Source organism: Lygodium microphyllum, chromosome 15 (assembly GCF_053477565.2).
Source record: "Lygodium microphyllum isolate KBCC chromosome 15, Lygodium_microphyllum_v1.1.10, whole genome shotgun sequence".
NCBI classification, from domain to species: Eukaryota; Viridiplantae; Streptophyta; class Polypodiopsida; order Schizaeales; family Lygodiaceae; genus Lygodium; species Lygodium microphyllum.
The window spans coordinates 70892346-70908153 of NC_141149.1; the positions used below are offsets into that span (position 1 = coordinate 70892346).

Below are 15808 nucleotides of genomic sequence, written 5' to 3' on the forward strand. Positions count from 1 at the left end.
CTGTGATACCTTCACATAAGAAGGCAATGGACAGCCAATAGGCTTTACGTCCTGCATGAGGAAGCGCTCAAGGACTTTATGAATATACTCCCTCTGTGACAAGTAGAGGAGTCCCTGATGCCTGTCGCATCTAATGCACATACCAAGTATGTGAGAGGCCTGTCCCAAATCCTTCATCTCAAAGCTCTTCTTCAGCTGAGATTTAAGAGCATCTAGCTCATCATGAGCTTTCCCTGCTATCAGCATATCATCCACATAGAGTACCAAAATAAGCAATGAACCATCACGAGATTTCTTCGTGTAAAAATACGGATCCATAGCACTCCTGCTGTAGCCCTATGACTGCATAAAGGCATCAAACTTATGATACCATTCCCTAGGTGCCTGCTTCAAGCCATAAAGACTTTTCTTCAACTTGCACACTAGGTGCTCCCTGCCAGGTTCTGCGAAGCCCTTAGGCTGCTCCATATAGATCTCATCATGCAAGTCTCCATGTAAGAAAGCCGTTTTGACATCCATCTGATATAGATCTAAGTCAAGCTGAGCAACCAAAGCCAAGACCAAGCGCAGGGTGGTCATCTTAACCACAAGAGAAAAGACCTCATCAAAGTCTACACCATGCTCTTGTTTAAAACCCTTTGCTACCAATCTAGCCTTGTATGCCGGCTTGGGGTGTCCAGGGGTACTTTTCAGCTTGTACACCCACTTGCATGGCAAAGCCTTCTTGCCCTTAGGCAAGGCAACCAAATCCCAAGTCTCATTTTTATGCAGGAGTCAATCTCAGACTGCATAGCCCTCTCCCAGGAGTGACTATCACCCTTGCGCATAGCCTCATCATAAGTGAAAGGCTCTCCTGCATCTGTAACCAAAACATAATGCATAGAGGGCTGAAATCTATCAGGTGGACGTCTGTCTCTAGAAGATCGTCTCACTGCAGGCTCTGCTGCCTGCCCAGCTGCTTGTCCAACACCTTGACCATGAGCATCTGCTGCAGCTATAGGCTATCCAACTGGCTGTGTAGGAGCTCTAGGCTCCTCCTGAAAGATCACTCTGTGGATCTCAACCACTTTCTCAGGCTGCTAGTGTATCTTGTCTTCATGGAAGACTACATCATGGCTGCGTATTATTTTTCGCGCCTGCGGATCCCATAGGTGATAGCCCATCTCTCCTGAATCACCATAACCAAGAAAGATGCATTTAATGCTCTTTGGATCCAACTTACTCCTCTTGTCCTTGGGCACATGGCAGAATGCCTCACATCCAAAGACACGGAGATGCATATAAGAGGGTGGCTTACCAGCCCAAACTTCCTCTGCAACCTGGAAATCCAATCCACTAGAAGGCGATCGGTTTCTGACATGCACTGCCGTACTAACTGCCTCAGCCCAAAAGCTCTGTGGTAGGCTTGCATGGCTAATCATAGAGCGGACACGCTCCTGAATAGTCTTGTTCATGCACTCAGCCAAACCATTCTGGGCGGGGGTGTAAGGGGCGGTCAACTGACACTTAATACCCCTGTCATCACAAAACTGCTCAAAAGCACGTGAGACATATTCTCCCCCATTGTCAATCCTAAGGCATTTCAGCCTATATCCAGTCTGGTTCTCAACAAGAGCAAGCCAACGCTGAAAGACTGCCAAGACATCGGACTTTTGCTTTATGGGATAAGCCCACACATTCCTAGAAAAATCATCAATGAAGGTAACAAAGTACTTTGCGCCACCCATAGACATACACGGCATGGGCCCACAAACATCTGAATGCACCAAAGCCAAGGGCTCACTCATGCATGGCCTACTCGATTTCTTATGCGTAGACCTATTCTGCTTACCATAAAGACAATGATCACACGAGTCAAAACGTGCATAGTCCAAAGGTGAAAGATACTGCAAACTAGATAACATTTTCATTCCCTTCAAAGACATATGCCCCAAACGAGCATGCCAAAGTGATACATGTGGGATAGAGCCCACTGCCAAAACATGGTCTACAGAAGACCCAGATACAACAAGAGGATAGAGGCTGCCAGCCTTGGTGCCTCAAGCAAGCACAAGTCTGCCTTTGGTAATCTTCCAGGAAGAATCCCCAAAACAGACATGAAACCCTGCATCATCCAACTGTCCTGCAGACATAAGACTGAGCGTAAGCGCAGGTACATGACGTACATCCCTAAGCAAAAAGGAACTGCCAGTGGAAAACTGCAACTGAATATCTCCACAGCCCACAAAATCAAGAGACCTGTCATCTCCAAGTCTGACTGATCCAGATACAGTACGGTAAGAGTGAAACCACTCACGGTAAGGCGTCACATGGAAGGACGCACCTGAATCCAATAACCAGCACTGTGCATACATACTAGGTGTCTCAGTCAAGTGTGAAGAATCAGAAGAACTAGCTGCAAGTATGAACTCATCACTACCATCGGAATCCTCGGTCTGCATGACATTAATTTCTTCAATCTTGACGCTGGACTTCGCAGGTACTATGCTGCGATCAGAGGACTTCTCCTGCACTATCTCTTTGCCCTTATCCTTGCGCTTCTCATTGTGCAACTCATGACACTGTGGTCTGATATGGCCTTTTTTCCCACAATGATGACAAGTGACATTAGCGTTGCGCCCACGCGACTTTCCACGAGATTTAGACCGACCCTTCTGCGAGTCACGACCACGGTTATTACCAGGATCATTCCTGTCATTCCTGCCTTTAACTGTCAAAGCATGTGAAACACGAGAGGCATCCAAGTTTTTGCGATTAACCTCTTCCTGCAAAAGAGCACTCTCAACATCATTCAGTTTCAGAGTAGCACTAGAGGCACATAGGGCAGTGCGGAATACATCCCATGACTCATTCAGAGTCCCAAGCAAGAAAAGAGGAGTTACTTCCTCTCCAAAGGTGATATCCTGCGAAGTCAGGTTCTTCAGTATAGCATGGAACTGGCTCAAGTGAGCAGACATAGTTGCATTATCCCTCATGCGCAGATCCATAAGCTGCTTCAACCAGTACATCTAACTCGCTGGACTTTTCTTATCATAAAGATTCTTGATCTTATTCCATAGATCCCATGCACTCTGTGCTTCCTCAAATACATTATAATGTACCTGTTCAGTGAGAGACAATACAATCGTGGACTTGCATAGCTCATCAAGTTCAAGCCAGTCGTCATTGTCCATAGTTTCATGCTGCTCCCCACTCAACCGAAGTGGCTTAATCTGAGATTTCTGCACCAAGACCTGCCAAATTTGACTCTTCCAATAAGAGTAGTTAGTACCATCCACTTTCTGATGTTAAATATGGCATTATCAGTCGAAGAGGATGCCATAATGCAAGCTGGAAATGCATAGACAATGTAAAACTGCTGGCTGTTTTACTGCAGAAAATGCCCAAAATCCACTGAAATGAGCTCCAAATGGCGAGAAAAGTGTGCCAAAAGATGCTACCCACTTAGTACTAGGTGCAGTACACCAAATCAGGATATTTCAGCATAAAAAATACTGCTCAGTCCACCAATAAATGCTCGCTGTAATAAATTTTAGAATTGCAATAATGAGAGCAAACTATTCCAAAACTGGATCTAATGTCAACTAAACAATGCTAGGTCCAAAGCTGTCATAAAGAGGACAAAGCAAAGCCAAATGACAGTGAAAATACATGAGCATAACACCGAGAGATGTCAAATAGCATCTGCCAGTAAGAGGCACACCCCAGACAATCTAGGCAAAATATAGAACCAACTGCCAAAACCTGACACAAATAGGTGTCTGCTCAAAAGAAAGCGGATCCAAAATTGAGACTCAACTCATAAGAATCCTATGAACCAAGACATATACTCAATGCAACATCCAATTGTCGGAGTATAATCCCAAAGTCTCAATACATCCATAACTGCTCAATGACATAGACTGCTCCAATAGCATGTAATCCCTGCTCAAGGTCAAGTAAGCATGCAAGATGCTCCCACTGGCACAAAAGGCGTACAATCGAGTTAAGGGCTCAAGCAACTCAAGACAAAGTACCAGTGACAAGTGACCAAGTCAATGCGTCATACGCTTCCCAAGAGCATGACATACATGAAGCAACTGATGTAGCAACCACTAAGCAAGACATAATCCCAATGGCAAGATCTCTGTCAAGTCAATACATCCAGTAGCAAGCCAAAGTCAATATCCCTGTGAGTTGAAAGTGCTCAAAACATCCAAATCGGAGCTCCAAAATATCTGTCAAGCATGGACGAACTAAGAGGCATCAACCACGGACCAAAGCATGTAATGCATAGAGCTTATCCGTCAAGTACAGACAATATGCATAAGCGGCCCAAATGCCAGTCAAGTGGACCAAACTACCAATGACAAACCAATAACAACAGAGCAAATTCGATGCTCAAAAGCATTTTGGAATCACGATCATGAGTTCAAAGTCGATCCCCAAAGTGTAATACATCATGACATAACCCATAGCATACATCCGGTATCGATAGAGAAGCAATACATGTGACAAATGAGCTTCAGCCCGCTCATATACAGCAGCTCTAAACAATCCAAAACTGTCAATTTCTAGCCCAAAAACAATGCCAAATCATGGGCAAATCGAATGCATATATTCCCAAGACATTAGGCATCATGTAGACCGCATACGGGCATCAAACAAGGTAACCGGAGTAGAGTATAAGCATCAAATGCCAATGCCAAGTGTGGCTATCCTGTTTCCAGCACTGTATAATAGTAAATAACAGTCCCAAATCAGCAAATATTTTAGGCCAAAATCATGGCATAATCACGTGCATACATTCCCAAGGCACTAGGCATCATGTAGACCGCATATAGGCATCAAATAGCACAACCGGAATGGAGTATAAGCAACAAATGCTAATGCCAATGGTGCTGCCCTATTTTCAGCCTGTTATGACAGTTTATGACAGTCCCAAATCTGAAGAAATCAGCCCCGAATGATCAAGACCAATGCCCAAAGCTTGAATGACATCAAACATGAAGTCTATAGCCCTCTTGATCAAGGTAGAGAGCAAGAAGCAATGGCCAAGTGTGGAGCTGAAGTAGACGAGTGCTAACAGCCTCGAAAAAAATGGTACAATCTGCCCTGTTGGTGCTGAACTTGCTGATGCTCCACATGGGCTGAAAAGGGGGTAATGGGGGGCTCAAGAAGGGCCCATCAAAGGCCTATGACAAGCCTCTTTGAGCCTTGATAGGTGTAAGGCACAATATGAGGAGAATAAGCTTCAAGGGTTTAAAGCCATGGCTGCCCTTGCTGTTTGCAACATGTAGACTGAAATAAAACCCTGAAAGAATAATCAAATACCTCAGTATCAATGCCTTGAAGGTGCCTCAATAGGCCGGGAAGGTGCTCGGGAAGCTGGGGAGTGACGGGAGCTCGGGGAGATTGGATATGGTTGCCGGGATGGAGATCCAATGCGTGAAGGGAGTCGATGCGAAGGTAGAGAAGCACCGAGTCGAGCTCAAGCAAGAGGAAGCCAAGCTCTGATACCAGTTGAAAGGTGAGAAGGATCAAAGCTTGCACACGAGCTATGGCGGGAGAGCAAGAGCAAGAAAGAGAGATACAAGAAATGGGAACTCCAACAGTCACAATGTGTGACCGGGCCTTCCTTTATTTACTAGTCACTAAAAAATGAATGTAAAGAATAAAGTGACGTGACGGGCGCCCGCCACCTGCAGTGTGCAGTGGCAGGTACTGTCAGTGTAGTAATACACGGGGCAGCACGGCGGAGGCGCCTTTACCCTAACACAGCCCACTGTTATTACAGCCAAGTTTGACTATCAAAATTGAGAAATTTCAGCCAATATTTTAGGCCAAAATCATGGCATAATCATGTGCATACATTCCCAAGGCACTAGGCATCATGTAGGCCGCATAGGGGCATCAAACAAGGTAACCAGAGTAGAGTATAAGCATCAAATGCCAATGTCAAGTGTGGTTGCCCTGTTTCCAGCACTGTATAACAGTAAATGACAGTCCCAAATCAGCCAATATTTCAGGCCAAAATCATGGCATAATCATGTGCATACATTCCCAAGGCACTAGGCATCATGTAGGCTGCATACGGGCATCAAACAAGGTAACCGAAGTAGAGTATAAGCATCAAATGCCAATGCCAAGTGTGGCTGCCCTGTTTCCAGCACTGTATAACAGTAAATGACAGTCCCAAATCTGAGAATGTCAGTCCCAAAGCTTCAATGCCAAGCACAAGGCCTGTAGAGGCTTTCAAAGTAGCTCAAATGCCTTCTAGAAACCATTGTTTAAGTGCTCATTTAGGAGCCAAGGCATATAGGCTGAAAACTTGATGAGTAGGTAGGCAGAAATCTGGCGCAAATTTAGCGCAGGCTGTCCTGGGAAGTGGCTGCTCCATGTGGCAATGTTGGTGTGGATGGGAGGCTCAAAGAGGCCCCAAAGAGGGCATACAACAAAGCCATGAATGCCCAAAGCAAAGGGCAAGGGAGATATGGAGCTTTGAAGCTTCAAATGATGGCTGCCCCTCTTCTTCCACCTGTTTAAAACTGAGAACTGAAGTAAAACCTTTGAAACTTTGATGCAATACCTCAAGGGCAAGGCCCTGAAGAAGCCCAACAATGCCGGGAGGGAGCTCGGGAAGCCGAGGAGTGTCGGAAGCTCGGGAGATCGGCTATGGCTACCGGGATGGAGACCCAATGCGTGAAGGGAGTCGATGCAAAGGTAGAGAAGCACCGAGTCGAGCTCGAGCAAGAGGAAGCCAAGCTCTGATACCAGTTGAAAGGTGAGAAGGATCGAAGCTTGCACGTGAGCTATGGCAGGAGAGCAAGAGCAAGAAAGAGAGAGACAATAAATGGGAACTCCAATAGTCACAATGTGTGACCGGGCCTTCCTTTATTTACTAGTCACTAAAATGAATGTAAAGAATAAAGTGACGTGGCGGGCGCCCGCCACCTGCAATGTGCAGTGGCGGGTACTGTCAGTGTAGTAATATACGGGGCGGCATGGCGGAGGCACCTTTACCCCAACAGTTAGACACACCCATAACTCTTTTTTTTATTTCCAGAAATGTGTTGATGAGGTCATCTATAGGCTTATCTCTTGTAGCGATCCTTATACACCTCATATGTATTAGTGATATGCACCATATCTCCTTTAAAACCCACATAGCATTGCCAAAGTCTAATTGCACTTTGTTTTATAGTCAATGACTACCTAAGAGAGCTCTTTTGACAATGTTGAAATGCAACATCGCACAATTGTTCTAGAAGGTAGCTACAAACCTTTTGGAAAATTTATCTCTGCAGTAGGTACTCTCCCAAGGAAGTACATAAAGAGGCGAGCAAAAAAAAATTCATAGCTCCTTGCCTACAATGTCCCCATGGGGAGACAAATCAAGGCATTGTGCACCTTCTTGTCCACAACAAGGATAATGCCTTGTTTTGCATCATTGAACTTTTACATGCCTATAGGTAGAGCTTGGCAAACCATGCACAAATTAATCTATTTGTTCTTCTCTAGGGTTGGATAGGAATCCAGCTCCAATGTCATATTAACATGTCTTGGTTGTTTTGGTACAGAATCTATTAAATTGTTGTTTCCATTCAGACTCCTCTTGCCTCGCATGTGCAACACATGGAGAGCAATTTGACAGTGAGTGTGATATGCTTCCCATGTTCACTGGCCAAGTTTTCCACCTTCATTGGTCTCTTGCGTCCTCTCTCTTCTCTTGTAAGTTGTCCCTCAGGTAGTCGTGAGTATTGATTTATGTAGAGATAGGTAGTACATATATGTTATAAACTCTTAAACTTCAATTTATCATTTAATTTAAAAGTAGACTATCAAGAAGCCATAGCTGAGTTGGTTAAGGTAGGTGGGTGAGTTTCTCTTGATTGATTCCTCCTTGCTACACGCTCGCGCCGTTGGTACTTACCATCTCCCGAGATGGTCCACTTTGGGCTTCATCCCAAATAAATAGTCGAAAATGGCTCGCATTTTAAAAAAAAAACATTGACTTATCATCCTCAAACTTTGTGAGCTTTATGGTTTGAATGTAGGTGATTCTTGAGCTTTGGATCCTAGGGCTTAGACTTCTAAAAAAAGCTCGTGGCTCATACTATAACCATCATCCATGGTACCTTGTGACGACTTTGCATGCTCTTGTGACCCAAGGTTCGGGGAAAAATTTTTGAGGAAGAGGAAGGAGATCCTTTTCACCATCATTTCAGAAGGAAGTATCTTCTATGGAGACTGTATTTTATACATAAATTTAAAATTTATAACTACACTTTCAAAAATTTGAGAAGGATTTATTACCTTCTTCTAAAGAATATACTTTCAAGATTTTGAGGAGGATTTATTGCCTTCTTCTAAAGAATTGAGAAGAATTTTCCGAACCCTGGAGAGTCTTATCCAAACTTCAAAGGATAACTGTCGATTCAATGTGGAACTTCAAAGCGAAGCATCAAGAGCCTCCTGAGTTTGAGACACGGGCTCAGGTAATGGCGCACGCAGTCGCTCATAATCTATGCTCGATACAGGTCAAGTACTAGCACTGGAGTTGAGAGAGAGAGAGAGAGAGAGAGAGAGAGAGAGAGAGAGAGAGAAGAGCTGAAGAGTGCGATATCTGCTCAGAATCCAGAGAGACACTATAGCTCTTTCTACATGATGTAGCTTGGAAAATGCGATTTTGCGAGTCTGCGAGAGATTCTTCTGTCGGAAACGAGAGACAGATCAGAGCCTCTCAGAGAGACACGAGGAGTCGAGAGCCAATGACAGTCATGACACGTCACACGGCCGAGAGGGACAGAGAGAGAGAGAGAGAGAGCGCATAACTCAGGACGAGGCAATCCAGGGCGGCCGTCTCCTCTCTCTCTAGCTCTCGCTATATATATATATATATATATATATATATATATAAAGAGGCCGTGACACCGTGTCATAATTGTCGTTGGCTCTGGAGTCTCTCTGAGTCCCAAAGCCAAGAATTAAATACGAGAGGGGCATGAAACCTGAAGAAAGACAGGACCTTTTGGCTACTAGTAATATCACCCATCCACGCGCTTCTCGTGGGATATCTGCGAGCTTATCTGGATGTTAATAACTCGTCTCAATGGAACGTCATGTTAAGATTAGACCCACTATCAAATATACATGCGTCAAGGAAACAATATCTATGAAGAAATTACCTCATTATTTCTCCAATTTCCTCAATATGGTTATGCTTTGTTGATATAAATATTAGAGTCCTGCCACATGTTTAGTCACGACTCGCATTTGAAAGTTAAGTTAACTTTACTTCTAGTAAGTAGGAAAGGAAAAGGGCATGCCACACGATGGAAACTTGACTTATTCAACATTTGAAGTGTTTGGTAGGTCTATGTTTAGCTCCACTCTTAAATATTACCAACAAGTATAGCTCATGTCATGTTCCCACTATGCCTTCGTTCGCAATTAGACTCGAAACTCATGGTCAAATTCACAAGTACCCACTGGACATGGGTTTGCAACCGGACACATGAGTACACTAAATGAACCAACAAACCTCACAAGCCTTTTTATGCTTCCAAAAAATTGAACATTTTGAATGAGCAGCCTATAGAATCGATGCATTCAATGCTTTTTGGGTGCTAAACCAAGTTTCAACACCAAAGGCCTTGTGCAAATAGGTTCTCAATCCGCATGATGCATGGTTAAGTAATGGAAGGCCTCGACTCCAAAACCTCTAATTGAACAGCTTTCCATTGCCTTTGCCTCTTTGAGATGTAGAGATTGGGATGAAATCCAATCACAAAGTTCACAATCAAAATGGTTGAAATAAAAAACTATAAAATATTTTTTTCCCATCCATAAAGCACTATAGCTTTTATCTCATATCAAGGTCTCCTTTTCATTGATTAAAAGCTTTTGCATTTCTAGCCCCAAGGTTGAAATTCTTGAAATATGTTCGTGTATATATATATATATATGTGTGTGTGTGTGTGTGTGTGTGTGTGTGTGTGTGTGTGTGTGTGAAACTTCCTAGGAGAAAACAATTAACTTCAAATAGTTGCATTAAAAAATGTAAAATGTTGTTGTGCCATCCATAAGGGACGCCAACATTTTCAGCCACATGTCAAAGTCTCCTTTTTATTGATGGAAAAAGTCATCATAATGTACTAGATTTTAATTGAAATATTTTCATGCCAAAAATCTCAAGTTTGTTTCAATTTTTAAAATTTACTTGCCATTTAGTATTGGTGTCTCATGAACACTATCTTATTCAAGAGAATAGAGAAGCACCTTGGTGTGCTCGGTGCACAATTCACACATCAAATATTTCAATTGGATAATATGTCTAATGTTTCTATGTGACTAGCATTTGCATTTTGTAATAAGAAATTGCATTGATTGGTTAGTGAAAAATGATTAGAAAATAAGGTAACCTAACTCATTTTAGAATTATGACTTTGTTGACAATGAAAGAGAAAGTGAGACATGTTGTGGCTTATAATATACAAGTCAATATGTAAAGGGGGTCTATAGTGAAACAAACTTCGGTTCTTAAGGTAGCGTGCCCAAAACCCTTGGGAATTTCAAAGCATATTGGCTACAAAGTCTATAAAGAAAGAGCACCCTTGGTTGTGAGTTTTGTGTGTATTACAAGAAAACAACGACAAAATTGTTAATATCATACGCAATGCAATTTGCCAAGGTATATGGGCAAGTTGTAAGCTTCTTAAACTTTCATTTCCTTCTTTAATCCAAGGCTCACACATTAGTCTACAACCAAGTGGACCTTGCCAATTTAGGTCTTGAAGGTGCCAGATAAAGGAAGAAAAGGGAGTGAGTGAGATACTACCTCCAATGAACATTTCACAAGCTTATATCTATTTCCATGCTACCCTTGCATTAGGGGGTGTTATATTAGCTTGAGATAGCACACATTTGCAAACAAGACTATGTACACTAATTTCATATATAAAGGTCAAATTGACTTGTATACGGCGTGGCTTAAAGACTAGCAAGCCTAACTCTTAATACAATCCTACCCTTTCCTTTTTTAATGTGAACATGTTGCCCTTGGTTTTGAAGGGTAACTCTATGCAAGGAAAAATGTGAATATACGTTTTAATTGACTAACTTAAGAAGGGTACATTAGATAACTTGTAAAATGAAATTCTTCTTTAGAAGGGTAGAATTTTTAATACCCTTGAAGGATAAAGTCCCTTGAGAAGGGTTTTTCTATGTTCAAAACAAAGGCCGGTGCGACACTGTATAGACGTTTGGAAAGTAATAACATGTATGACATCGAAACAAGGGGATATTTTACGTCTTATCCTTGATTGCAAACATTTGCTAGTCCCAAATGTGACTTAGAGTAATGTTAGTTGGTCAATTTGAATAGATTTAATAGGTGACTGTTATTGAAAGAGAAATCTAGAGCTTGCAAACCTGTAGACATATATTTCCTCATAGAGATTATTATTGAGAAGAGGTGAAATAGCTTGACCTCACAAAGGATAAGACGTATAGACATTTGGAAAGTAATAACATGTATGACATTGAAACAAGGGGATATTTTACGTCTTATCATTGATTGCAAACATTTGCAAGTCCCAAATGTGACTTAGAGTAATGTCAGTTGGTCAATTTGAATAGATTTAATAGGTGATTGTTATTGAAAGAGAAATCTAGAGCTTGCAAACCTGTAGACATATATTTCATCATAGAGATTATTAATGAGAAGAGGTGAAATAGCTTGACCTCACAAATGAATGCATTTTTGCATGTAGATAGACATACGTTCTTGAGATTTCACACATTAGACACGAAGAGCCTCATTCTTTGCATGCAAAATACACCATTTCTTCTCTTGTGAGCACATGGAATGCTCACAAAAAGGCAAAGCGAATGAAGCAAGAACTCATGAGCTTTGTAAGTTTGCAATCGTGCAACATGCAATTAGCAAGTTTAGCCGACAATGAGCATGTGAGATAAATTGTATTAATATGGGGTTTAAAAAATCTACAACATCCCTCTAGTTTACTTTAGTCCCATATTAAAAATTTTATATGTAAAGAGGCATTAGAGAGCAAGGCCTTATGTGGCACTAGAGAGAGTGTGGGGGCATTAGAGAACAAGGCATGATGTGGCATCAGGGTGTGTGTGTGTGTGTGTGTGAGAGGGAGAGGTGTGGCCCAAGAGAGACCTTTCAACAATTTCATTGATGGGGATGCTCTTTTCTAACCTGGAGAATTGAAGGCCAAACATCCCACGAGGAGAGTATGGTACTCGTCGCCATAGCTCTCTGTGTGTGGAGTGAGTTTCTCGTCGAGCTGCTCTTTACTACGCCATACTGAAGGCCCCTCCCTCACGCGACCCGCACCGAGACGTGCTCTGTCTGCTCGTAGCTCCTTATATTTGAAGGTTTAATGGCCTCCTCGACGGGTGCTTCCGCGCTCTTTTTGGCGCCCGAGTTTGATTTGAACGATCTCTTCTGCAGCAGCGCAGGATCAGCCTCGGTCAGCAACGCTGCGCCATCGTCGACGTCCTTCCATCCGTTGCACGCCGATCCGTCGACGCGTCCGGCGAAGAGGGACTGGTTTGCGTCCATTCTCAACGTCGATGATGGCAGCATGGATAACATCAATCTATCGTTGCAGCCGCCGCCGCCGCCGCCGGCTCCATCGACCCATTTGAGCTTCACGGAGCTTTTGCAAGATAGCCCGTATGTAAGCAGCGGTGGCATCATGCATGCGGGAGTGGAGGCGGCGGCGTCTGATATCTCGCAGTTTCTGACAAACCCTAACGATGGGGATGAGCAGGAAGGGGCGCAGCGGGAGGGGGGGCAGCGGGCTACGTATGGGGCGGCGCTGAGGCTGTCGGATGTGGCGGCCGCGCTGGGGACGGAGGGGGAGTCGTCCGGGAGAACGTTGATCGACCCGCTGCTGGACAAGGGGTCGATCAACGTTCTGCAGGCCGGAGCGACGGCTGCTGGCTCTCCGGCAGGCGGCCCCGCGTGGGCGGCGGCCAGGCCGGACGCCTTCCCGCGGGGGGCGGGCAACCTTAGCTACGTGGACGAGCTCATAGAGCGAGCCCACAGCCTCCAGCTGCCCCCCTTCCCCGTCATCGGAAAAGCAGGCCTCGCTGGCGGCAAGAAGAAAGGCTCTAAGAAGGCCGCTGCGCCAGGCAAGAAAGGTGGCGGCGGTCGGCGCATCCAGTCGTCGACTGCGCAGTCGCTTCTTCTCCTGCAGCGGCAGCAGCGTGAAGACCATCATGACGGGGATCTAATGAGTGCAGCCGATCTTACTCTGTCTGATCCGAAGAAGATCGCCAAGGACCCTGTCGTGCGCCGGGAGGTACATATCCACTCAGAGCGCCAGCGACGGAAGGGCATGACGCACCTGTACGCCACCCTGCACTCTCTCCTCCCGGAAGGGAAACCAAAGGTGATCTCGCTCTGGCTCTCTCTCTCTCTCTCTCTCTCTCTCTCTCTCTCTCTCTTTCTCTCTTCGTCTCTCCGTCTCTCTGTCTCTGTTTTTCTCGCTCTCTCTCGTTCACCTTATCGCCGCACTTCATCGTCCCTGCCTGCCCTTCTGATCCTGTCCATTCCCACAGACCGACCGTTGCTCCGTCCTCACCGAAACCATGAAGTATATCCGCGCCCTCCGCCAGCAGATCGAAGAACTCGGCGTCCAAAAGGCCGCCATGAAAAGCATGCCTGCGCGTCCAGCTCCCATGCTCTCTTCAGCACCTGGATCTACCACGAGCACGATTAACATAACCGACAAAGCCAGCTCGAAGGCCGGTGTTGTAGCGGCTATTAATGATCATAACCCTAACAATTCTATCAACGTCCATCATGCCGATCATGATGAGGCCACTGCCACTGCCATGGTAGTCGAACCAAGTACAGATCACACCTCGGCCTCCTTCACATCATCATCATCGTCGAGACCGGCTGCCAATTCAGGTGCCGATATTTATCCTAGTGATCAGTCAGCTGTGGGATCGTTGCCAGCCGATGCGCCAGCCGCAGCCGACGTCGCTGTGCGCTTCTTCGGAGGCGACGCCTTCATCACGCTGAGGACGCTGAAGAGGAAAGGCATATGGTCGGGCGTTTTGAAGGTTCTGGACGATCAGAACGTCGACGTGCTCAACGTGACACTGTCCGCCGCTACCGCAGACACAGACTTTCATTGCATCCATGCAAAGGTAATCATCATCATCTTAACCTAACCTAAAGGAACCTCTTGGTAAATCCTTTTTCTCTCAATCACTCAGCCGTGAACAGAATCACGTAAGCTGACCTTACGTATCCATGAAAACAAATACATCCATGAAACTTAGCTTTTTCGCTTGCCCTAATTCTTGCGTTTTTTAAACCATCACTAACTGATATGGTTTTACCCTTCCGGGCAGTCATGCTATAGTGCTAAATCAAGCTGTGCTGTCTTTATTGTTCTCTATCTACTCTAATTGAATCTTCTCGGCGCAATGATGCTGCGTATAGTTACGTTTCGGAATGCCCGGTCGCGCAGTCATGCTGTAGTACTAAATCTCTCTGCGTGCTGTCCTTGTTATGGTTCTCTAAGACTCTATCTACTCTGATTGAATCTTCTCAACGCAATAATGCCGTAATATTATTACTTTTACAGCATTGTAAGTATGTTAGCTACTATCCTGTTTTGACAGACTATAATTGAAGCCTCGAGACTGATGCAATCATGCTGCCCTGTAACAACAGTAAAATCATAAGTGCATTTGCTTCTGTTCTATTTGAGTAAGACTAAAAATTACCGCAATGAGGAATAGGTGTGTGTCAGTGTATATTTCAGCTTCATGATCATTGAGTAAGAGTTCTCTTCGATTATTAAGAATCGGTCGTGCAGACATAAAAACGTTGTGTCCTTGAATAAGTGCTTCTTATTACTGAAAGTACTTTTCTGCTTGTCTTTCTTCTTTCCAGGTCCCTGCTAATACATCTGAGCTTCGTAGTTACGACCTCCACAGAATTCTGAAAGCATTAGTGGCTGCTCAACCTAGCAGATTTGAAGAGGCGCAACGTCAGGTGTAGATTAAAAAGAAGCTCATGGATGCCTCACGAGATGGTACTCGGACCTTTGTACAGTAAATAAGCGCTGCATCCATCTTTTTAATTTAAGCCTGCACATTTGATGGGAAGCTATGGGTAGGTGATACAGTAAGGGAAGACCACCACGAATTCATGAGAATTGAACGTAAAATAGCTCTCAATATATATAGTTATAGAAGCTATGGATTCGAATTCATAGCCCATTCATACGTATCACGTGGGATTTCGTTACACAAACTGTTATCCTCCTTTGTTCCTTTTGGATATACAGTGAGCATATACACTACACCCAAGCAAGCATGAACGTGCTTTATAGAATTGGAATTTGGGTTTTGCTACCGAAATAAATATCCCCCTTTCTGTAAATGCATTGATTAGAATATTTATAATCTGTCCCAACGACGAGCAACTTGACGTGCATGCAGACGTCGTAGAGGTACATGCAATTAGACGCGGTTAGATCTTGATCGAGATCCTTCCTGTCGTCACTCGTGTACTTGAATTTCGTTACCAAAGTTCAAACATGCTAATTGCCAATAACTCCAAGTTATGAGTAGCATGGTTTCTCTCACGTGTCTTCGTCTTGCTTGAGGAATCAATAACAAGAGGTCCCTCTTGCATAAGTACACAACCCAATGCAAGATGATTTCGGTAAACTAATAATCCTATTTGCAAATCATGGCTCTCTTGACGATAGCATCTTGCACCTTGTTTTTCTTTTTGTCTTTGGTCGCTTTGAGGTTCGTTTAGAAT

General features: G+C 44.2%; 1 protein-coding gene across 1 annotated transcript; it reads left to right on the forward strand.

The window, feature by feature from the left end:
• Positions 1 to 12244: 12244 nt before the first annotated feature.
• LOC148024658 (uncharacterized) lies at positions 12245 to 15437 on the forward strand. The gene is made up of 3 exons (XM_087694294.1): positions 12245 to 13409; positions 13579 to 14175; positions 14930 to 15437. Exons 1-3 carry the CDS (start codon positions 12393 to 12395, stop codon positions 15035 to 15037), a joined length of 1722 nt encoding a protein of 573 aa, XP_087550420.1. The 5' UTR covers positions 12245 to 12392; the 3' UTR covers positions 15038 to 15437.
• Positions 15438 to 15808: the final 371 nt, after the last annotated feature.